Source organism: Oncorhynchus mykiss, chromosome 9 (assembly GCF_013265735.2).
Source record: "Oncorhynchus mykiss isolate Arlee chromosome 9, USDA_OmykA_1.1, whole genome shotgun sequence".
Classification (NCBI taxonomy): Eukaryota; Metazoa; Chordata; class Actinopteri; order Salmoniformes; family Salmonidae; genus Oncorhynchus; species Oncorhynchus mykiss.
In genome coordinates, this window is record NC_048573.1 from 69,236,515 (window position 1) to 69,260,893 (window position 24,379).

General features: G+C 46.0%; 1 protein-coding gene across 2 annotated transcripts in view; it reads left to right on the forward strand.

The window, feature by feature from the left end:
- Positions 1-9,618, forward strand: part of LOC110532762 (tumor necrosis factor receptor superfamily member 14) — a 32,384-nt gene extending 22,766 nt beyond the window's left edge. For both annotated transcript variants that reach the window (XM_036988845.1, XM_036988843.1), the window contains one exon: positions 8,760-9,618. In XM_036988845.1, coding sequence (XP_036844740.1) covers positions 8,760-8,800 — 41 coding nt within the window. In that variant the 3' untranslated portion in view covers positions 8,801-9,618. The remainder of the gene's footprint in view (positions 1-8,759) is intronic.
- Positions 9,619-24,379: the final 14,761 nt, after the last annotated feature.

The window sequence follows — 24,379 nt, forward strand, 5'->3', positions numbered from 1 at the left end:
GCCTACCTGTAATGCCTGTCGTCGGAAGGAGTGGACCAAAGCGCAGCGTGAAAAGTGTTCATGATTTCTTTCATTATCAAAAAACACTCGAAAAAAGCAACACCGCGAACAGTTCTGTCAGGTAAGACACTAAACAGAAAATAAACATCCACAAACACCGGTGGGAAAAAGGCTGCCTAAGTATGATTCCCAATCAGAGACAACGATAGACAGCTGCCTCTGATTGGGGACCATACTCGGCCAAAACAAAGAAATAGACAACATAGAATGCCCACCCCAAATCACACCCTGACCAAACCAAAATAGAGAATTAAAACGTCTCTCTAAGGTCAGAGCGTGTCACTACCCCGGCCAAACCTTAGCATGGACGACGCTGGGCCAATTGTGCGCCGCCCTATGGGACTCCCAAACACAGCCGGTTGTGATACAGCCTGGAATTGAACCAGTGTCTGTAGTGACGCCTCTAGCACTGAGATGCAGTGCCTTAAACTCATTTATATAGCCACGCTATTGTTATTTACAGCTGCTCTTTAATTATTTGTTATTCTTATCTCTTACTTTTTGTGTTTTCTTAACTGCATTGTTGGTTAGTGACTTGTAAGTAAGCATTTCACTGTTGTAGTCGGCGCATGTAACAAATACAATTTGATTTGATCCGCAGACCACATGTAACCACGAGAGCCTAGGACCTCCACATCCAGCTTCTTCACATGTGGGATCATCTGAGATGAGCCCCCCTGACAGCTGATGAAACTCTGAGTTTGCACAATCAAATAATTTTTGCACAACCTGTCAGAAACCGTCTCAGGGAGGCTCATCACTACTTTCATTTATGAGGAGGTATTAACATGTTGAATGCACCAAGCTGTCTCTCTATACTACTGGCATACAGCTCTGACACCCATGCATACCCCACAAGACATGCCACAAGAGGTCTCTTCACAGTCCCCAAGTCCAGAACAGACGATGGGAGGCACACAGTACTACATAGAGCCATAACTACATGGAACTCTATTCCACATCAAGTAACTGATGCAAACAGTAAAATTAGATTTAAAAAATATGAAGAAAAAAAAACAACACCTAATGGAACAGCGGGGACTGTGAAGCAACACAAACATTGGCACAGACACACAATAATATACACACTACACAAACACATGGGTTTAGCAGCTAATGGGGAGCCATGATATATACAAATACATCTGCATGCTCGTTGTCCTCACCTGGGTCTTGACCTGACTGCAGTTTGGCGTTGTAACCGACTTCAGTGGTGGAGAAGTCTGCTTTTCAAGCATGAATCCCGGTTTCAACTGTACCGGGCAGATGGCAGACGGCAGACGGCGTGTATGGCGTCGTGCGGGCAAGCGATTTGCTGATGTCAACGTTGTGTACAGAGCGCCCCATGGTGGCGATGGGGTTATGGTATGGGCAGGCATAATCTACGAACATGATTGCAATTTTAATGCACAGATACCGTAACGAAATACTGCATCACTGCACTCTATACTCCTCTGTAAACTGATCATCTCTGTATATCCGTCGCAAGACCCACTGGTTGATGCTTATTTAAAAAACCCTCTTAGGCCTCACTCCCCCCTATCTGAGATATCTACTGCAGCCCTCATCCTCCACATACAACACCTGTTTTGCCAGTCAAATTCTGTTAAAGGTTCCCAAAGCACACACATCCCTGGGTCGCTCCTCTTTTCAGTTCGCTGCAGCTCGCGACTGGAACAAGCTGCAACAAACACTCAAACTGGACAGTTTTATCTCAATCTCTTCATTCAAAGACTCAATCATGTACACTCTTACTGATAGTTGTGGCTGCTTTGTGTGATGTATTGTTGTCTACCTTCTTGACCTTTTGTGCTGTTGACTGTGCCCAATAATATTTGTACCATACCTTGTGCTGCTACCATGTTATGTTGGGTTGCTACCATGCTGTGTTGTCATGTGTTGCTGCCTTGTTATGTTGTTTTCTTAGGTCTCTCTTTATGTAGCGTTGTCTCTCTTGTAGTGATGTGTTTTGTCCTATATTTATATTGTATTTATATTTAATCCCAGGCCCCCGTCCCCGCAGGAGGCCTTTTGGTAGGCCGTCATTGTAAATAAGAATTTGTTCTTAACTGACTTGCCTAGTTAGATAAATAAAAAATAGCCCCATGTTGCAAGGATCTGTATACAATTCCTGGAATATGAAAATGTCCAAGTTCTTCCATGGCCTGCACCACTACCAGACGTGTCGCCCATTGAACATGTTTGGCAAGCTCTGGATCGATATGTACGACAGCGTGTTCCAGTTCCCGCCAATGTCCAGCAACTTTGCATAGCCATTCAAGAGGAGTGGGACAACATTCCACAGGCCACAATCAACAGCCTGATCAACTCTATGTGAAGGAGATATGTCACGCTGCATGAGGCAAATGTTGGTCAACCAGATACTGACTGGTTTTCTGATCCACGCCCTCCTTTTTTTTCAGGTATATGTGACCAACAGATGCATATCTGTATTCTTAGTCATGTGAAATCCATAGATTATAGCCTAATGAATGTATTTCAATTGACTGATTTCTTTATGAACTGTAACTCATTAAAATCTTAAATCATTGCATGTTGTGTTTATATTTTTGTTCAGTGTACATTCTACAGACACCTAAAATAGTTTTTTGCTCTGTAAACCAGTATGTAATTTAGATCATACAGTGATTTACATTGGGGGGATTTGATTGACCTTGGAACATGTTTTTCGAACTCAAATGTGTTGCAAATGTTATGGGTGTAAGATGGCAAAGTGATGTCATCTGTTGGTAAATGTTAATTACTGCAACTCCAGTGTTTTTACCGGTGTGCTTGAGATACCCGGATGTGTTGCAATGTACTGAACAAGATTGGTTGCTCGCCTCAATGCCTCTGTCTCGTAATTTAACATTCAAACAAATGTTTCTTAAATATTACAAAATATTAATTTGTTTAGACAATTTGTCATATCATGAATAAATACAGGTTATGGATACTTTTATATTATGGGTGCCTTTTATTTTGAAATTTCCTAAATTAATAGTGAAAGTAAAATTAGTCCAGGGCACTACACCATCGCGATCAAATCTTCGGTAAGACGAATATGTGTTTACGTAGAAATAGCCTACTTTACATGTTCTGTGCTGTAGCCTTAGCCTAACTTTAAGACTTGACATATTTTGTGTAATTGTAATACAACGAATAGGCAGGCCTACGCACGGCTGTTCCCTCCCTTTTGTTTTAAATATTCTGTTCTGCCTCAGGTGACTCCCACAACTCGGTTTTTATTTGAAATTGCGCTGCTTAAGTCACTCGAATTTTCACGTTTCTTGAAATATGAAAAGCTATCGAATTGTCATTTATTGAAATCTTGCTTGTTTGTAAATTAAATAACGGACAAAATAACAATTATGTCTGAGTGTTGGAGTGTGCCCCTGGCTATTGGGCAATAAAAGAAAACAAGGACATTAAGCCGTCTGGTTTGCTTAATATAAGGAATGTTACATTATTTATACTTTTTATACTTAAGTTTATTTGAGCAATTCCATTTACTTGTAATACTTAGGTTATAAATATACTTCATAGTTTTCGACTTTTTTCAAGTAGTATTTCACTGGATGACTTTCACTTTTACTTCAGTCATTTTCTATTAAGGTATCTTTACTTTGACTCAAGTATGACAACGGAGTACTTTTTCCTTCACTGCAAAATAATATAAGGAACACAACATCACATGATTGCCAGTCAGCAGCCCAGACTTTGCCCTGCTGTAGCCTACTTTTTGTTCTTTGCCCTGCTGTGGTGGTAGAACCACAGATTTTCTAAACACAGAGGCACAATATTGCAAGATTTCAGAGACTTGTCCCGAAGCCACTCTTGCGTTGTCTTGGCTGTGTGCTTAGGGTCGTTGTCCTTTTGGAAGGTGAATCTTCGCCCCAGTCTGAGGTCCTGAGTGCTCTGGAGCTGGTTTTCATCAAGGATCTCTGTACTTTGCTCCGTTCACCTTTCCCTCGATCTTGATTAGGGGGGTGGCAAGGCAAATAGTCTGGTTAGGTGTTTGACTAGATGTTCAGGAGTCTTATGGCTTGGGGGTGCCTTGCGGTCGGAGGCCGAGCAGTTGCCATACCAGGCAGTGAAGCAACCAGTCAGAATGCTCTCGATGGTGCAGCTGTGGAACCTTCTGAGGATCTGAGGACCCATGCCAAATCTTTTCAGTCTCCTGAGGGGGAATAGGTTTTGTCGTGCCCTCTTCACGACTGTCTTGGTGTGCTTAGACCATGTTAGTTTGTTGGTGATGTGGACACCAAGGAACTTGAAGCTCTCAACCTGCTCCACTGCAGCCCCATCAATGAGAATGGGGGTGTGCTCGGCCATCTTTTTCCTGTAGTCTACAATCATCTCCAGGCAAGTAGAATAGTATTTTGTACAAATGGGGGATATTATGGACAGTCATAGTCATAACAATGAACAGGTTAGTAACAAGATGCAATCATTTGCCGTTAGTGAGAAGATAGAAAATCTATTTTACTTATCTAATTAGAAAAAAGCATCTATTTCCAAGGCTATAGTCTACAACAAATGACCATGCTCATCTCTCGTTTAATTGGACCTATTAGATATGCTATTTATTCTGCAATAATTATGAAAAGATGGATGTGTAGAAATGCAGTATTGTCTACTAAATACATTTTTAATTACAGTATTCAGGCGTAAGCTACAGAAGTAACCTACAGTGCATTCAGAAAGTGTTCAGACCCATTGACTTTTTCCACATTTTATTACGTTACAGCCTTATTCTAAACATATATTTTAATCAATCTACACACAATATCCCATAAAGACCACGCAAAAACAGGTTTAGCAATGTTTTCAAATGTATAAAGAAAATCTTGTTTCTCGTGGTCTGAGTGTCTGTAGGTGACTTTTGACAAACTCCAAGTGGCCTGTAATGTGCTTTTTTTTACTGAGGAGTGGCTTCCATCTGGCCACTCTACCATAAATGCCTGATTGGTGGAGTGCTGCAGAGATGGTTGTCCTTCTGGGAGGTTCTCCCATCTCTACAGATGAACTCTGGAGCTCTGTCAGAGTGACCGTCAGGTTCTTGGTTACCTCCCTGACCAAGGCCCTTCTCCCCCGATTGCTCAGTTTGGCCAGGCAAACGCCTTCCATTTAAGAATGATGGAGGCCACTATGTTCTTGGGAACCTTCAATGCTGTAGACATTTTCTGGTACCCTTGCCCAGATCTGTGCCTCGGCACAATCCTCTCTGAGTGTTACGGACAATTCCTTTGACCTCTTGGCTTGGTTTTTTCTCTGACATGCACTGTCAACTGTGGGATAGTATATAGACAGGTGTGTGCCTTTCTAAATCATGTCCAAGCAATTGAATTTACAGTTTACAATCAAGATGTAGAAATATCTCAAGGATAATCAATGGAAACAGGATGCACCTGAGCTCAGTTTCAAGTCTCATAGCAAAGGGGTTGAATACTAATGGAAATACGGTATTGCTGTTTTTTATTTTTAATAAATGAGAAAAAAATCTAAACCTGTTTTTGCTTTGTAATTATGGGATATTGTGTAGATTGAAGGGGGATAAAAAAAGTATTTAATCCATTTTAGAATAAGGCTGTAATGTAAGAAATGTTTGCAAAAAGTCAAGGGGTCTGTATACTTTCCGAAGGCACAAGAGAAGATAGAAAACTGCATTTTCCACCGTTAATAAACTGCACTCCGGATCGATGGCAGAGCGCAAAACACTATCGTATCTGTTTCCTACTGTGAAGTGGGTCCAATTAAATAAGAGATTGGATGAATGTCTTCCTTTTTGTAGGCCTACGCTACCTGTTGAGTTTGAAAAGATCACAGAGATGGTGAGGAATTTATTATGCAATGATCATGGAAATGAATAAACACATTTATTTAACGTTTCTTTAAGCAGGGAGTCATGCCGAGACCATGGTTCTCTTTCACAGATGAGCCTTGCATGAACATCAATAAACAGCAGACCCGATTACATGTTTCTACGCACGAGTTTAGCTAACCAACGTAGGGATGACGTCTCCTACAAGTCTGGCCGAGGATTTCTATTGGTGAAGCAGTTGTAGTCTGTTCACACGACTGTCTAAGGTAGAACGGACATTGCTCTATGTACAAGGCTACTTCACCACAAGAGGGCAGCATTTTATAATAATCATTTGCCTTTTTCTCTTTCATACTTCTCAAAGTTGATAACTAGCTTATTACATTTCTTTTTAAATTCTATTCAGCAAGATTATAAAGTGGAAGGTTATTACATGTTATTATGATTCTGTTCAGTTTTATTCACATTGATGGTGACTGATAACTCAGGGGTGGCCAGCCAAAATACATGACTATATTATATTTATTAACTGGGCAGTGTATGCAAAATTTAAGCAGAATATAATTTAGCTATTCTAACTATACAGTACATGTACTAAAATACATGAAGTCCACAGGTCAGTTCATCTCGATACTTCAACTCCTAAGAACTTCACAAATCCAGTGTGTGGGTCTTCCAGTGAGTTGGAGAGGCTTGAGGAACCATGGCACAGTTTGAAACCTTGATATGGACTGTAAGAGAAACATTTCTGACTTGCACATTTTGTGACTTTGCGTCTTTTTACTAGCCTTGTACGCCGTGAAACAGAATGTAAACTCATGAGATCAGGATGGTTTGTACGAGGCTCTTTTCACGCAACAGAAATTCCTGGCACCAAACAGCACTCACTTCACAGTACGAGACCACATTTACAAAAGCCTGTTTACAATGGTTCTATATAATTACATTGTATTTGAATTGTGCATATTTTTGTTTGCATTTTCCTAACTAGTTCTGTAAGTTTTACAAACACACAACATCAGTTTCAATTAGAGTTATTGGTGGATATTTTCTCTACTTCCAGATACATATTTTGTTGGTGCTTGAAAGCATCGGATCCTGTATTGCATGTGGTAGAGCTGAGTACAGAATAGGGGATGAATGTTGTCCCATGTGTTCACCAGGTAAGGACCCTCACTTTACATCATATGAATCACCAGACGATAATACATCATCAACACTAACAGAAAAACATGACATTGTGATTCTCTCTTCCCCAGGAAATCGTGTACATAGGCATTGTACTGAATTCACCAGCACCAGCTGTGCGCCCTGTGTTGATTCTACGTTCCTTGATGAGCCCAATGGTCTCATAAAATGCAAAGTGTGTACCAACTGTGATCCAGGTAAGAGTGGTCCTGTGTCTGCACTGAAACCCAGACACAAACACTGATATGTTAGTCTGTGTTGTTATGCTATGAGGATATGTCAGTTGTAATCTGCATCAGATAATACATGCCATGTTTTCTCTCTAGGTTTGGGTTTGAAGGTAAAGCTGTCATGTAGACCTTCATCAGACACTGTCTGTGGGACACTGGAGGGGTTCTACTGTCTAGACCCAACTAAGGATGGTTGTAGAGCAGCCCAGAGACACAGCAGCTGTGAACCTGGTCAATACATCAGTCACACAGGTTGGTCTTCTGTCTCATCATAATACTAATTGTATCGTTATCAATTGAGTCAAGCAGTGTGAATAATCATTACAGTTTATGTAATTAAATGAATGGGGGGACAAATTAATTTTTCATTAATATTTCAACATGTATTTCTGCAGGAACAACATCTACAGATACTGTGTGTGCTGTCTGCCCTGATAAAACTCATTCAGATGGATCATTAACATCTTGTCAACCACATACAGAGTAAGTGTGGACATGTATTAGTTAGTTCAAAAGGTTATTCCCCTGAAGATATAAATACATTAATATACTCAAATAGAAACTTTAAAAAAACATACCTCGGTTTATGTCTTTAACATAGATGTGAATTCTTGGAAATTGAAGCAGGAACTCCTTGGTCGGATTCAGAATGTGGAGTAGCCTCACTTCCCATAGCTGGAATCATAGCTGGTGTTCTATTTTTTCCGATATCCATCATGGCTGGTGTTTGTTTATTTATGATAAAAAGAGAAATGGTGAGAAGAGAAATATTGAAAACAAGACTAAACTTGGGTAAGATGACTGGAATTGTATTTGTACCATTCATGGTTTTCATTGCCTGTGATATTCAGTTTACTTTGTGAATGCTACATGTTCTCATAGAGTATAGATTACTACTGTTTGTTAACGTCATAGTTACATGGTATGTTTATTACAATATTGAACATCTGTCTTTTTTTATAGACCCTCAAAAACCTACACAGGTATGTTTGGAAATCTATGAATATCTTTCATCACATTGTACTACTTTGTGCTCTCTTCTGTGAAACTTGAATTTATTGGGCCAGTTTCCCAGACAGAGATTACACCTAGTTTTGGAATAAAAAGCACTTTAAAATGGAAAATCTTCATTGAATGTGCTTCTTAGTCCAGGACTGAGAGTAATCTCTGTCTGGGAAACTGGCCCAATGTGTTTTACTAATTACTGAAACTATCTGATAGGCATCCCCAGATCAGGAAATACCAATGCTGCCTGGGGGAAACAGTAAGGCACACCTACAAGGTTTTCTAAATATGTGTACAGAATAGTTGGAGTTAAAAGAATTTCAAACATATTCATAAGTAAATGTATATGGTTTATAGCTTTGTCAAGTCATCAATGCTAAGACCAATGATATGATACAATAATATAGGACAAGCTATGTAAATGAATTACTGATAATGACTTCTCTCCCCAGATTCGAGCCCCCGTCACAGTCAGGGAGTCAACGTTGTGTAATCTGGCTGTTCCAGCCATCTATAGTAAATCTTAACACTACATGTTAAATTTCATATTGTAGAATCTGGTTGGTATAAGGACCACTGTGTCTTTGTATCACATGGGGATGTTTGAAACTTACTCCTCAGCCTGAACTGTCCCCACTTGGGTCACCGAATAGCTAGCTTTTCATGTGGGCACCACTGGTAAGATGCTTCGGAAGGGTGGTCACATATCAGCTTCTGCCTACATCCTACAGACTGGTCTAAAATGGAAAGGAGCATGTGATGAGTATAAATTAGCTTCACATTGCTAGGAAACAGCTTCAGTAGCTGAGAACCCTCTGCTCTGCCTACAGACTGGTCTAAAATGGAAAGGAGCATGTGATGAGTATAAATTAGCTTCACCTTGCTAGGTAACAGCTTCAGTAGCTGAGAACCCTCTGCTCTTCCCAGGGGAAAGTCAAATGTGTGTATAACTTCAGGACCACAACATTTATGTCAGCCCAGACTATGGAACTCCAAATGGGACTTGAAAATATCTTGAGACACAGATTACTGGATACTGGTGCAGGATGCAGCTTTCGCTTGGGGAAGGTTCCCCAGAAATGAGAAACATCATCAAAAGGGTGGGAAGGAAAATTCAAATGGATAACTTTTCTACAATCTTTGCTTTATCTAATCCAATGCAATAATGTTAAGATATGATTGACGGTTGGTTGTATAATGAGTGTGGTCTCCTGTTTCGCCACACAGATGTTTACTATTGACTACTGAGGTATTCTGTATGTGAAACTGTCTGCAATTGCATTTTATTACTAAAGCGTTTTATACCAAGGTTCCTGTGTCCTCTATCTGGAAGACTGATTGTTAAAGGAAACTTACATCACCCCATGCAAAGGACCAGCCAACATTTGGTGAGCTCGCCAGGAGTGAGTGACCACTGCGTCTGGATGATCTTCATCCCACTGTGCAGCGTATCAAATTAGAAGGTAATTTGCAGATGCCTGTTAAACCAAAAGTCTGAAATTAGAAAAAACACTGTGTGGTTGAGGACTCATTCCAGTATGTAAGTGGCACCTCACTCATGGGGTTGATAATTACAGGAACAGTCGATACCTACATGCATGTACAGACCGTAATATGATGTATATGTGATAAATGACCCAGAATCCCAGGTGTAATAGTTAGAAATTCCTGAGGGTCTAATGGAGCCTTGTGTGAGGAACTTGGTTATAAATGAGGATGAACCAAGTACTGAGGTACTGGGTGACAAGTGATTGAAAGTGTTATGTATGGTGTTCTTACCTGAGGGAAGACACTGGATTTATGTATGGTGTTCTTACCTGAGGGAAGACACTGGATTTATGTATGGTGTTCTTACCTGAGGGAAGACACTGGATTTATGTATGGTGTTCTTACCTGAGGGAAGACACTGGATTTATGTATGGTGTTCTTACCTGAGGGAAGACACTGGATTTATGTATGGGGTTCTTACCTGAGGGAAGACACTGGATTTATGTATGGTGTTCTTACCTGAGGGAAGACACTGGATTTATGTATGGTGTTCTTACCTGAGGGAAGACACTGGATTTATGTATGGGGTTCTTACCTGAGGGAAGACACTGGATTTATGTATGGTGTTCTTACCTGAGGGAAGACACTGGATTTATGTATGGGGTTCTTACCTGAGGGAAGACACTGGATTTATGTATGGGGTTCTTACCTGAGGGAAGACACTGGATTTATGTATGGTGTTCTTACCTGAGGGAAGACACTGTTTTTATGTATGGGGTTCTTACCTGAGGGAAGACACTGGATTTATGTATGGTGTTCTTACCTGAGGGAAGACACTGGATTTATGTATGGGGTTCTTACCTGAGGGAAGACACTGGATTTATGTATGGTGTTCTTACCTGAGGGAAGACACTGGATTTATGTATGGGGTTCTTACCTGAGGGAAGACACTGGATTTATGTATGGGGTTCTTACCTGAGGGAAGACACTGGATTTATGTATGGTGTTCTTACCTGAGGGAAGACACTGGATTCATGTATGGGGTTCTTACCTGAGGGAAGACACTGGATTTATGTATGGTGTTCTTACCTGAGGGAAGACACTGGATTTATGTATGGGGTTCTTACCTGAGGGAAGACACTGGATTTATGTATGGTGTTCTTACCTGAGGGAAGACACTGGATTTATGTATGGTGTTCTTACCTGAGGGAAGACACTGGATTTATGTATGGGGTTCTTACCTGAGGGAAGACACTGGATTTATGTATGGGGTTCTTACCTGATGGAAGACACTGGATTTATGTATGGGGTTCTTACCTGAGGGAAGACACTGGATTTATGTATGGGGTTCTTACCTGATGGAAGACACTGGATTTATGTATGGGGTTCTTACCTGAGGGAAGACACTGGATTTATGTATGGTGCTCTTACCGGAGGGAAGACACTGGATTTATGTATGGGGTTCTTACCTGAGGGAAGACACTGGATTTATGTATGGTGTTCTTACCTGAGGGAAGACACTGGATTTATGTATGGTGCTCTTACCGGAGGGAAGACGCAAAAAAACAGTATGGTGACCTTAAATGAGGGAAGGCATTGTTTTTTAAAAATATATAAGTGGTGTGATTATAGATTTGGTGTGGGACAATTGTTGTATGAGTTGAGTGTATATGGTGAATGGATATATGCTAGTCAATATCAAGAATTTCTATGTACTGAAATAAATCTAGACTGGTATAGACTAGTACAAGGGATACATTTGCGAATTGCATATTGGGAAAGACATGTGAGTTAACTCTTCCATTACATCCTCAAGAGAGGAGACAGGGAGACCCCCACCCCCCGTACTGAAGTTAAAATACAATTTAAACCAATTGTGGTTATTTACCACATGTATGTGGAACCATTTACAGTAGCGTGGTTAGTGAATGAATGTAGCGAAACTAAAGAAGAGGGGTTAGAGACAATATACCTGCGTTGGGTAGATCATCCTATGTTAGGTTCTACTACCTGTGTAAGGGGATTGAACTGGGTTTTTCTACAGTACCATACAGATAAGTCACTCAGTCCACATTACATAGAACCTGGTTAAAACAAAATCACGGGGCACCATGACAGATTCAACCAAAGGCAGTGCAGAGAAAGTGGGTCCCACACCAATGAAACATATTAGTCCTAAACAATATTTACAGGACAAATATCCCTACTTGAAAACCGACCTGGACTGGGTGTTTTGTAAATGGACAAACAAAGAAGAAAAGTACAGATATCCGGTCACAGGAACATTTGATAACACTAAGTGTGATGTGACATAGTCAAGGGAAGGCAAGCCAGTAAGAAGAAGAGTAAGAAGGTTACCATACCGTCAGCCACTATATTGTGACTAACTCGAACTGAAGGACAGACGTTTTATGCTCAAAGTCAGTTGAAACAGTTGAAGAGTCAATGGGTGGCGGAACAAGGGAAAAAGAGAGACTCAGGACCCAGTAACCACAGCCCATAGTGCCTTTTGTACAATTCCCCCTCAGACCTATGGGAACCCACATCCATGGGGAACACCATCACCCAGAATGCCACCTATGCAATGCTGGTGGTGTGGAGAATTTGGACACATGAGGAACCAATGTCCACAAAATCCTCAATATCAAGGATGGGTTACAACACCTGGAGTGAACCGAAGAGGGAGAGGATATTTCAGAGGAGGAAACGGAGGAGGATACCAACAACAAGGTGGATATCAGCAGCAATCCCAAACCTATGGAGGACCTCCCCAGCAGGCACAAGGAGGTTACCAGCCTGGTCCTGGCCACCAAGGAGGACGTGGAGGAAATCAACCACAGAGGGAGAAGGGGAGGTGTCTGGCCACAAGGAAATCAGAACACCAACAGTTCCTATTTCCCTGACAATCAGCAATAAAGAGGCCCAGACCCTTTCCTCCAGTGTCCCCAGTACATATTTGAAGGGGAAAAAGGACCTGACCTCTCTGACACTGCCCTGACTGATGCTGACGTGGAGCTTTTCGTTGACAGTTCTGCATATATAGATCAAACTACAGGGAAGAAACATGCAGGGTTTGGTATTTTGACAATTGATAGAACCACTCACATACAACAACCATTACCAGATATTTTCTCAGCTCAACAGGGTGAACCTTTGGCACTAAAATGGAAAAGGGTTACAACTTTATCTGATTCTGCTTATGCAATAGGGGTTTGTCTCTCCTGGAGTCTGGAGGAGTAGGGGTTTGTCTCTCCTGGTGTCTGGAGGAGTAGGGGTTTGTCTCTCCTGGTGTCTGGAGGAGTAGGGGTTTGTCTCTCCTGGTGTCTGGAGGAGTAGGGGTTTGTCTCTCCTGGTGTCTGGAGGAGTAGGGGTTTGTCTCTCCTGGTGTCTGGAGGAGTAGGGGTTTGTCTCCTGGTGTGGTGTCTGGAGGAGTAGAGGTTTGTCTCCTGGTTTGGTGTCTGGAGGAGTAGGGGTTTGTCTCCTGGTGTGGTATGTGGAGGAGTAGGGGTTTGTCTCCTGGTGTGGTATGTGGAGGAGTAGGGGTTTGTCCCTCCTGGTGTGGAGGAGTAGGGGTTTGTCTCCTGGTGTGGTATGTGGAGGAGTAGGGGTTTGTCTCCTGGTGTGGTATGTGGAGGAGTAGGGGTTTGTCCCTCCTGGTGTGGAGGAGTAGGGGTTTGTCTCTCCTGGTGTGGTATGTGGAGGAGTAGGGGTTTGTCTCTCCTGGTGTGGAGGAGTAGGGGTTTGTCTCTCCTGGTGTCTGGAGGAGTAGGGGTTTGTCTCTCCTGGTGTCTGGAGGAGTAGGGGTTTGTCTCTCCTGGTGTCTGGAGGAGTAGGGGTTTGTATCTCCTGGTGTCTGGAGGAGTAGGGGTTTGTCCCTCCTGGTGTGGAGGAGTAGGGGTTTGTCTCTCCTGGTGTCTGGAGGAGTAGGGGTTTGTCTCTCCTGGTGTCTGGAGGAGTAGGGGTTTGTCTCTCCTGGTGTCTGGAGGAGTAGGGGTTTGTATCTCCTGGTGTCTGGAGGAGTAGGGGTTTGTCCCTCCTGGTCTGGAGGAGTAGGGGTTTGTCTCCTGGTGTGGTGTCTGGAGGAGTAGGGGTTTGTATCTCCTGGTGTCTGGAGGAGTAGGGGTTTGTCCCTCCTGGTGTGGAGGAGTAGGGGTTTGTCTCTCCTGGTGTGGTATGTGGAGGAGTAGGGGTTTGTCTCTCCTGGTGTGGAGGAGTAGGGGTTTGTCCCTCCTGGTGTGGAGGAGTAGGGGTTTGTCCCTCCTGGTGTGGAGGAGTAGGGGTTTGTCTCCTGGTGTCTGGAGGAGTAGGGGTTTGTCTCCTGGTGTCTGGAGGAGTAGGGGTTTGTCTCCTGGTGTCTGGAGGAGTAGGGGTTTGTCCCTCCTGGTGTGGAGGAGTAGGGGTTTGTCCCTCCTGGTGTGGAGGAGTAGAGGTTTGTCTCCTGGTGTCTGGAGGAGTAGCGGTTTGTCCCTCCTGGTGTGGAGGAGTAGGGGTTTGTCTCCTGGTGTGGTGTCTGGAGGAGTAGGGGTTTGTCCCTCCTGGTGTGGAGGAGTAGGGGTTTGTCCCTCCTGGTGTGGAGGAGTAGGGGTTTGTCTCCTGGTGTGGAGGAGTAGGGGTTTGTCTCCTGGTGTCTGGAGGAGTAGGGGTTTGTCCCTCCTGGTGTGGAGGAGTAGGGGTTTGTCTCCTGGTGTGGAGGAGTAGGGGTTTGTCTCCTGGTGTCTGGAGGAGTAGGGGTTTGTCCCTCCTGGTGTGGAGGAGTAGGGGTTTGTCTCCTGGTGTGGAGGAGTAGGGGTTTGTCCCTCCTGGTGTGGAGGAGTAGGGGTTTGTCTCCTGGTGTCTGGAGGAGTAGCGGTTTGTCTCCTGGTGTCTGGAGGAGTAGGGGTTTGTCTCTCCTGGTGTCTGGAGGAGTAGGGGTTTGTCTCTCCTGGTGTGGTATGTGGAGGAGTAGGGGTTTGTCTCTCCTGGTGTGGAGGAGTAGGGGTTTGTCCCTCCTGGTGTGGAGGAGTAGGGGTTTGTCCCTCCTGGTGTGGTATGTGGAGGAGTAGGGGTTTGTCTCCTGGTGTGGTATGTGGAGGAGTAGGGGTTTGTCTCCTGGTGTGGTATGTGGAGGAGTAGGGGTTTGTCTCCTGGTGTCTGGAGGAGTAGAGGTTTGTCTCCTGGTGTCTGGAGGAGTAGAGGTTTGTCTCCTGGTGTGGTATGTGGAGGAGTAGAGGTTTGTCTCCTGGTGTCTGGAGGAGTAGGGGTTTGTCTCCTGGTGTCTGGAGGAGTAGAGGTTTGTCTCCTGGTGTGGTATGTGGAGGAGTAGAGGTTTGTCTCCTGGTGTCTGGAGGAGTAGGGGTTTGTCTCCTGGTGTCTGGAGGAGTAGCGGTTTGTCTCCTGGTGTCTGGAGGAGTAGAGGTTTGTCTCCTGGTGTCTGGAGGAGTAGAGGTTTGTCTCCTGGTGTCTGGAGGAGTAGAGGTTTGTCTCCTGGTGTCTGGAGGAGTAGAGGTTTGTCTCCTGGTGTCTGGAGGAGTAGCGGTTTGTCTCCTGGTGTCTGGAGGAGTAGAGGTTTGTCTCCTGGTGTCTGGAGGAGTAGAGGTTTGTCTCCTGGTGTCTGGAGGAGTAGAGGTTTGTCTCCTGGTGTCTGGAGGAGTAGCGGTTTGTCTCCTGGTGTCTGGAGGAGTAGAGGTTTGTCTCCTGGTGTCTGGAGGAGTAGAGGTTTGTCTCCTGGTGTCTGGAGGAGTAGCGGTTTGTCTCCTGGTGTGGAGGAGTAGCGGTTTGTCTCCTGGTGTCTGGAGGAGTAGCGGTTTGTCTCCTGGTGTCTGGAGGAGTAGGGGTTTGTCTCTCCTGGTGTGGTATGTGGAGGAGTAGGGGTTTGTCTCCTGGTGTCTGGAGGAGTAGGGGTTTGTCTCCTGGTGTGGTATGTGGAGGAGTAGGGGTTTGTCTCCTGGTGTCTGGAGGAGTAGGGGTTTGTCTCTCCTGGTGTGGTATGTGGAGGAGTAGGGGTTTGTCTCCTGGTGTCTGGAGGAGTAGGGGTTTGTCTCTCCTGGTGTGGAGGAGTAGAGGTTTGTCTCCTGGTGTGGAGGAGTAGGGGTTTGTCTCCTGGTGTCTGGAGGAGTAGCGGTTTGTCTCCTGGTGTCTGGAGGAGTAGGGGTTTGTCTCCTGGTGTCTGGAGGAGTAGAGGTTTGTCTCCTGGTGTCTGGAGGAGTAGAGGTTTGTCTCCTGGTGTGGAGGAGTAGGGGTTTGTCCCTCCTGGTGTGGAGGAGTAGGGGTTTGTCCCTCCTGGTGTGGAGGAGTAGGGGTTTGTCTCCTGGTGTCTGGAGGAGTAGCGGTTTGTCTCCTGGTGTCTGGAGGAGTAGAGGTTTGTCTCCTGGTGTCTGGAGGAGTAGAGGTTTGTCTCCTGGTGTGGTATGTGGAGGAGTAGGGGTTTGTCCCTCCTGGTGTGGAGGAGTAGGGGTTTGTCCCTCCTGGTGTGGAGGAGTAGGGGTTTGTCTCCTGGTGTGGAGGAGTAGGGGTTTGTCTCCTGGTGTCTGGAGGAGTAGCGGTTTGTCTCCTGGTGTCTGGAGGAGTAGAGGTTTGTCTCCTGGTGTGGTATGTGGAGGAGTAGGGGTTTGTCTCTCCTGGTGTGGTATGTGGAGGAGTAGGGGTTTGTCTCTCCTGGTGTGGAGGAGTAGGGGTTTGTCTCTCCTGGTGTGGAGGAGTAGAGGTTTGTCTCCTGGTGTGGTATGTGGAGGAGTAGAGGTTTGTCTCCTGGTGTCTGGAGGAGTAGCGGTTTGTCTCCTGGTGTCTGGAGGAGTAGGGGTTTGTCCCTCCTGGTGTGGAGGAGTAGGGGTTTGTCTCCTGGTGTCTGGAGGAGTAGGGGTTTGTCTCCTGGTGTCTGGAGGAGTAGAGGTTTGTCTCCTGGTGTGGTATGTGTAGGAGTAGAGGTTTGTCTCCTGGTGTGGTATGTGGAGGAGTAGGGGTTTGTCTCCTGGTGTGGTATGTGGAGGAGTAGGGGTTTGTCTCCTGGTGTGGTATGTGGAGGAGTAGGGGTTTGTCCCTCCTGGTGTGGTATGTGGAGGAGTAGGGGTTTGTCTCCTGGTGTCTGGAGGAGTAGGGGTTTGTCTCCTGGTGTGGAGGAGTAGGGGTTTGTCTCCTGGTGTCTGGAGGAGTAGCGGTTTGTCTCCTGGTGTCTGGAGGAGTAGAGGTTTGTCTCCTGGTGTGGTATGTGGAGGAGTAGGGGTTTGTCTCCTGGTGTCTGGAGGAGTAGAGGTTTGTCTCCTGGTGTGGTATGTGGAGGAGTAGGGGTTTGTCTCCTGGTGTGGTATGTGGAGGAGTAGGGGTTTGTCTCCTGGTGTGGTATGTGGAGGAGTAGGGGTTTGTCTCCTGGTGTGGTATGTGGAGGAGTAGGGGTTTGTCCCTCCTGGTGTGGTATGTGGAGGAGTAGGGGTTTGTCTCCTGGTGTGGTGTCTGGAGGAGTAGGGGTTTGTCTCTCCTGGTGTCTGGAGGAGTAGGGGTTTGTCTCCTGGTGTCTGGAGGAGTAGAGGTTTGTCTCCTGGTGTCTGGAGGAGTAGGGGTTTGTCCCTCCTGGTGTGGTATGTGGAGGAGTAGGGGTTTGTCTCCTGGTGTGGTGTCTGGAGGAGTAGGGGTTTGTCTCCTGGTGTCTGGAGGAGTAGGGGTTTGTCTCCTGGTGTGGTGTCTGGAGGAGTAGAGGTTTGTCTCCTGGTGTGGTATGTGGAGGAGTAGGGGTTTGTCTCCTGGTGTGGTGTCTGGAGGAGTAGGGGTTTGTCTCCTGGTGTGGAGGAGTAGCGGTTTGTCTCCTGGTGTCTGGAGGAGTAGCGGTTTGTCTCCTGGTGTCTGGAGGAGTAGGGGTTTGTCTCCTGGTGTCTGGAGGAGTAGGGGTTTGTCTCCTGGTGTCTGGAGGAGTAGAGGTTTGTCTCCTGGTGTCTGGAGGAGTAGAGGTTTGTCTCCTGGTGTGGTGTCTGGAGGAGTAGGGGTTTGTCTCCTGGTGTCTGGAGGAGTAGGGGTTTGTCTCCTGGTGTCTGGAGGAGTAGAGGTTTGTCTCCTGGTGTCTGGAGGAGTAGCGGTTTGTCTCCTGGTGTGGAGGAGTAGCGGTTTGTCTCCTGGTGTCTGGAGGAGTAGGGGTTTGTCTCCTGGTGTCTGGAGGAGTAGGGGTTTGTCTCTCCTGGTGTGGTATGTGGAGGAGTAGGGGTTTGTCTCCTGGTGTCTGGAGGAGTAGGGGTTTGTCTCCTGGTGTGGTATGTGGAGGAGTAGGGGTTTGTCTCTCCTGGTGTGGTATGTGGAGGAGTAGGGGTTTGTCTCCTGGTGTCTGGAGGAGTAGCGGTTTGTCTCCTGGTGTCTGGAGGAGTAGAGGTTTGTCTCCTGGTGTCTGGAGGAGTAGAGGTTTGTCTCCTGGTGTCTGGAGGAGTAGAGGTTTGTCTCCTGGTGTCTGGAGGAGTAGCGGTTTGTCTCCTGGTGTCTGGAGGAGTAGGGGTTTGTCTCCTGGTGTCTGGAGGAGTAGGGGTTTGTCTCTCCTGGTGTGGTATGTGGAGGAGTAGGGGTTTGTCTCCTGGTGTCTGGAGGAGTAGGGGTTTGTCTCCTGGTGTGGTATGTGGAGGAGTAGGGGTTTGTCTCCTGGTGTCTGGAGGAGTAGGGGTTTGTCTCTCCTGGTGTGGTATGTGGAGGAGTAGGGGTTTGTCTCCTGGTGTCTGGAGGAGTAGGGGTTTGTCTCTCCTGGTGTGGAGGAGTAGAGGTTTGTCTCCTGGTGTGGAGGAGTAGGGGTTTGTCTCCTGGTGTCTGGAGGAGTAGCGGTTTGTCTCCTGGTGTCTGGAGGAGTAGAGGTTTGTCTCCTGGTGTGGTATGTGGAGGAGTAGGGGTTTGTCCCTCCTGGTGTGGAGGAGTAGGGGTTTGTCTCCTGGTGTCTGGAGGAGTAGAGGTTTGTCTCCTGGTGTCTGGAGGAGTAGAGGTTTGTCTCCTGGTGTGGTATGTGGAGGAGTAGGGGTTTGTCCCTCCTGGTGTGGAGGAGTAGGGGTTTGTCCCTCCTGGTGTGGAGGAGTAGGGGTTTGTCTCCTGGTGTCTGGAGGAGTAGCGGTTTGTCTCCTGGTGTCTGGAGGAGTAGAGGTTTGTCTCTCCTGGTGTGGAGGAGTAGGGGTTTGTCTCTCCTGGTGTGGAGGAGTAGAGGTTTGTCTCTCCTGGTGTGGAGGAGTAGCGGTTTGTCTCCTGGTGTCTGGAGGAGTAGGGGTTTGTCTCTCCTGGTGTGGAGGAGTAGGGGTTTGTCTCTCCTGGTGTGGAGGAGTAGAGGTTTGTCTCCTGGTGTGGTATGTGGAGGAGTAGAGGTTTGTCTCCTGGTGTCTGGAGGAGTAGAGGTTTGTCTCCTGGTGTGGTATGTGGAGGAGTAGGGGTTTGTCCCTCCTGGTGTGGAGGAGTAGGGGTTTGTCCCTTCTGGTGTGGAGGAGTAGGGGTTTGTCTCCTGGTGTGGAGGAGTAGGGGTTTGTCTCCTGGTGTCTGGAGGAGTAGCGGTTTGTCTCCTGGTGTCTGGAGGAGTAGAGGTTTGTCTCCTGGTGTGGTATGTGGAGGAGTAGGGGTTTGTCTCTCCTGGTGTGGTATGTGGAGGAGTAGGGGTTTGTCTCTCCTGGTGTGGAGGAGTAGGGGTTTGTCTCTCCTGGTGTGGAGGAGTAGAGGTTTGTCTCCTGGTGTGGTATGTGGAGGAGTAGAGGTTTGTCTCCTGGTGTCTGGAGGAGTAGCGGTTTGTCTCCTGGTGTCTGGAGGAGTAGGGGTTTGTCCCTCCTGGTGTGGAGGAGTAGGGGTTTGTCTCCTGGTGTCTGGAGGAGTAGGGGTTTGTCTCCTGGTGTCTGGAGGAGTAGAGGTTTGTCTCCTGGTGTGGTATGTGGAGGAGTAGAGGTTTGTCTCCTGGTGTGGTATGTGGAGGAGTAGGGGTTTGTCTCCTGGTGTGGTATGTGGAGGAGTAGGGGTTTGTCTCCTGGTGTGGTATGTGGAGGAGTAGGGGTTTGTCCCTCCTGGTGTGGTATGTGGAGGAGTAGGGGTTTGTCTCCTGGTGTCTGGAGGAGTAGGGGTTTGTCTCCTGGTGTGGAGGAGTAGGGGTTTGTCTCCTGGTGTCTGGAGGAGTAGCGGTTTGTCTCCTGGTGTCTGGAGGAGTAGAGGTTTGTCTCCTGGTGTGGTATGTGGAGGAGTAGGGGTTTGTCTCCTGGTGTCTGGAGGAGTAGAGGTTTGTCTCCTGGTGTGGTATGTGGAGGAGTAGGGGTTTGTCTCCTGGTGTGGTATGTGGAGGAGTAGGGGTTTGTCTCCTGGTGTGGTATGTGGAGGAGTAGGGGTTTGTCTCCTGGTGTGGTATGTGGAGGAGTAGGGGTTTGTCCCTCCTGGTGTGGTATGTGGAGGAGTAGGGGTTTGTCTCCTGGTGTGGTGTCTGGAGGAGTAGGGGTTTGTCTCTCCTGGTGTCTGGAGGAGTAGGGGTTTGTCTCCTGGTGTGGTGTCTGGAGGAGTAGGGGTTTGTCTCCTGGTGTGGTGTCTGGAGGAGTAGGGGTTTGTCCCTCCTGGTGTGGAGGAGTAGGGGTTTGTCTCTCCTGGTGTGGTATGTGGAGGAGTAGGGGTTTGTCTCTCCTGGTGTGGAGGAGTAGGGGTTTGTCCCTCCTGGTGTGGAGGAGTAGGGGTTTGTCCCTCCTGGTGTGGAGGAGTAGGGGTTTGTCTCCTGGTGTGGAGGAGTAGGGGTTTGTCTCCTGGTGTGGAGGAGTAGGGGTTTGTCTCTCCTGGTGTGGAGGAGTAGGGGTTTGTCTCTCCTGGTGTGGTATGTGGAGGAGTAGGGGTTTGTCCCTCCTGGTGTGGAGGAGTAGGGGTTTGTCCCTCCTGGTGTGGAGGAGTAGGGGTTTGTCTCCTGGTGTGGAGGAGTAGGGGTTTGTCTCCTGGTGTCTGGAGGAGTAGGGGTTTGTCTCTCCTGGTGTCTGGAGGAGTAGGGGTTTGTCCCTCCTGGTGTGGAGGAGTAGGGGTTTGTCTCTCCTGGTGTGGAGGAGTAGGGGTTTGTCCCTCCTGGTGTGGAGGAGTAGGGGTTTGTCTCTCCTGGTGTGGAGGAGTAGGGGTTTGTCCCTCCTGGTGTGGAGGAGTAGGGGTTTGTCTCTCCTGGTGTGGAGGAGTAGGGGTTTGTCCCTCCTGGTGTGGAGGAGTAGGGGTTTGTCTCCTGGTGTGGAGGAGTAGGGGTTTGTCTCCTGGTGTCTGGAGGAGTAGGGGTTTGTCCCTCCTGGTGTGGAGGAGTAGGGGTTTGTCTCTCCTGGTGTGGTATGTGGAGGAGTAGGGGTTTGTCCCTCCTGGTGTGGAGGAGTAGGGGTTTGTCCCTCCTGGTGTGGAGGAGTAGGGGTTTGTCCCTCCTGGTGTGGAGGAGTAGGGGTTTGTCTCCTGGTGTGGAGGAGTAGGGGTTTGTCTCCTGGTGTCTGGAGGAGTAGGGGTTTGTCCCTCCTGGTGTGGAGGAGTAGGGGTTTGTCCCTCCTGGTGTGGAGGAGTAGGGGTTTGTCTCCTGGTGTGGAGGAGTAGGGGTTTGTCTCCTGGTGTCTGGAGGAGTAGCGGTTTGTCTCCTGGTGTCTGGAGGAGTAGAGGTTTGTCCCTCCTGGTGTGGTATGTGGAGGAGTAGGGGTTTGTCTCTCCTGGTGTGGTATGTGGAGGAGTAGGGGTTTGTCTCCTGGTGTGGTATGTGGAGGAGTAGGGGTTTGTCCCTCCTGGTGTGGTATGTGGAGGAGTTGGGGTTTGTCCCTCCTGGTGTGGAGGAGTAGGGGTTTGTCTCCTGGTGTGGTATGTGGAGGAGTAGGGGTTTGTCTCCTGGTGTGGTATGTGGAGGAGTAGGGGTTTGTCCCTCCTGGTGTGGTATGTGGAGGAGTAGGGGTTTGTCCCTCCTGGTGTGGTATGTGGAGGAGTAGGGGTTTGTCCCTCCTGGTGTGGTATGTGGAGGAGTAGGGGTTTGTCCCTCCTGGTGTGGTATGTGGAGGAGTAGGGGTTTGTCTCTCCTGGTGTGGTATGTGGAGGAGTAGGGGTTTGTCCCTCCTGGTGTGGTATGTGGAGGAGTAGGGGTTTGTCTCTCCTGGTGTGGTGTCTGGAGGAGTAGGGGTTTGTCTCCTGGTGTGGTGTCTGGAGGAGTAGGGGTTTGTCCCTCCTGGTGCGGAGGAGTAGGGGTTTGTCCCTCCTGGTGTGGAGGAGTAGGGGTTTGTCTCCTGGTGTGGTATGTGGAGGAGTAGGGGTTTGTCCCTCTGTTTACCTCTGTTTGCCAAGTGGCCCATGGTATGGCCCATTTGTCAAGGAGGGATATGATAGAGGCAATTTCTTTGGATTGGTTTTTGTCAAAATTTGACTCAGTATGTGAAACCGTTTCTGTTTCAATGTGCTTTGTGCATGCAATTTTACATTGCCAAAGGAACACCTCTGAAACCAGGTCATTTCCCTTCGCCAAGAGGAACATTTGTCCATCTTGCCATGGATTTTATAGATCTTGCAGAAAGAAAGGAAAGGTACTGTTTAGTCCTTATTGACAGGTTCACCAGGTGGGTGGAGGCATTTCCCACCACACACTGTGATGCTAAGACAGTATCAATGCTACTAGTGAGCTACTAGTGAGGGAGATAACCTCAGGAACACCAAATCTAGGCATTTTATCTGCAGACAATGGTACCCACTTCACTTCTTTTTATAGACCCTCAAATACCTACACAGGTATGTTTGAAAATCTATGAATATCTTTCATCACATTGTACTACTTTGTGCTTTCTTCTGACTGTGAAATGTGAATTTATTGGGCCAGTTTCCCAGACAGAGATCATTTTTGAATAAAAAGCACTTTAAATGGAACATTTTCATTGAATGTGCTTCTTAGTCCAGGACTGAGAGTAACCTCTGTCTGGGAAACTGTCCCAATGTGTTTTACTAATTACTGTTTCTGTCTGATAGGCATCCCCAGATCAGGAAATATCAATGCTGTCTGGGGGAAATGGAAACGGTAAGGCACACCTTCAAGGTTTTCTAAATATGTGTACAGAATAGTTTGAGTTAAAAGAATTTCAAACATATTTATAAGTAAATGAATATGGTATATAACTTAATCAATGCTAAGACCAATGATATGATATAAGAATATAGGACAAGCTATTGTACTACAAAACATTGTCCAGTATGTAAATGAATTACTGATAAATTACAAATGACTTCTCTCCCCAGATTCAAGCCCCCGTCAGTCAACATTCTGTAATCTGTGGTCCGCTGGCTGGTCCAGACATCTATTATCTTAACACTACATGTTAAATGTGGTATTGTAGAATCTGGTTGGTATAATAACAGGATTCTACAGAACATTGTATTGTAATGTAAAGAAATGAAACACTGAAACACAGCCTCCAGTAGGAACAATATGACTTCTAGATGCCTGTTGACAGAGGACCACTGTGTATTTGTATCACATGGGGATGTTTGAAACATACCCCTCAGCCTGAACTGTTCTCAAAATCACCAAATGACCAGTCAAGCTGTCAATATTATCCAGCAAAGTTCTTTACAGAAAAACAAGTTGTACAACCAAAGTTTGACACTGCATTACTCCGAATTGAATAATATAATTTTATTTAGAAATAAATGTTTTCTGTTGGAAAAATGGTAATGTGATCTACTAAATGTGATCTACTAAATGTTTATGTAACTTGTTGAAGGTTATATATAATATAATACTGTACAAGATGTTACATTAAATACAGTTTTGCCTAACAATGTACACTTGCTGGGTTTATTACTTGAAATGCATGGAGGTCATCTACAAAACAAAAACGGTCAATATTTCATGCTATGTTTTAAATCTTTCAAATTGTCACGCCCACCGTTCCTGGGTAAATGCTTCCATTAGCATGGGAAATTACCATTTAGATTTGTTTTAGTAAATACTGCACATTTAGAGCACTACTGAACTGTAAATGAAAGCACAACTATTACACCAGTCTGCTACCACATGATTGACCTTATGACCTCCTGAATGTCACTATTCTCTGAATGTCAGTATTCTATGAATCCAAGTAAGAGGGTTATTAACTCACTCATCCTACAAAGGCATTAGAATTTTATAAAACGTGCACTAATGACAATACATGATTGCCCTCTAGAAGGTATCCCATAGGCTACAGAAATATTGAGTCTGGTACTTTATAAATCAACTGGTTTTACTCAAAGTGGTTAAATGTTTTTAGTTAAAATATTTAGCTGTGTGACTTCAACATTACGTAATCACTAATAAATCTGTCAACAGACATAAGATAATAGAAATATGAGACTATTGTAAATCTCTGTGTTACATAGTAAAGGAATGTAATGGGTTTACATCTTGTGAGTGAAGAACTGGATAAAACAAAGTACAGTTGCTGTGTTTATTATTTGAAATGCATGGAGGATGGCTGCTTCAAAAATATTAATATTTAAAAAATCCTTACCTCTGCCTAAACAGCATAATGTAGCGCCCTTCGCTTTATCAGGTGACAGTTTTAATACTCATCTATTTACAATGTGTTAAGGCACTGCCCTGCAACACCGGTGCCAATATATCCTCCAACCACCGGCTTCTCGGGCATTATCACTTAAATATACATTCTACAGACCCTAC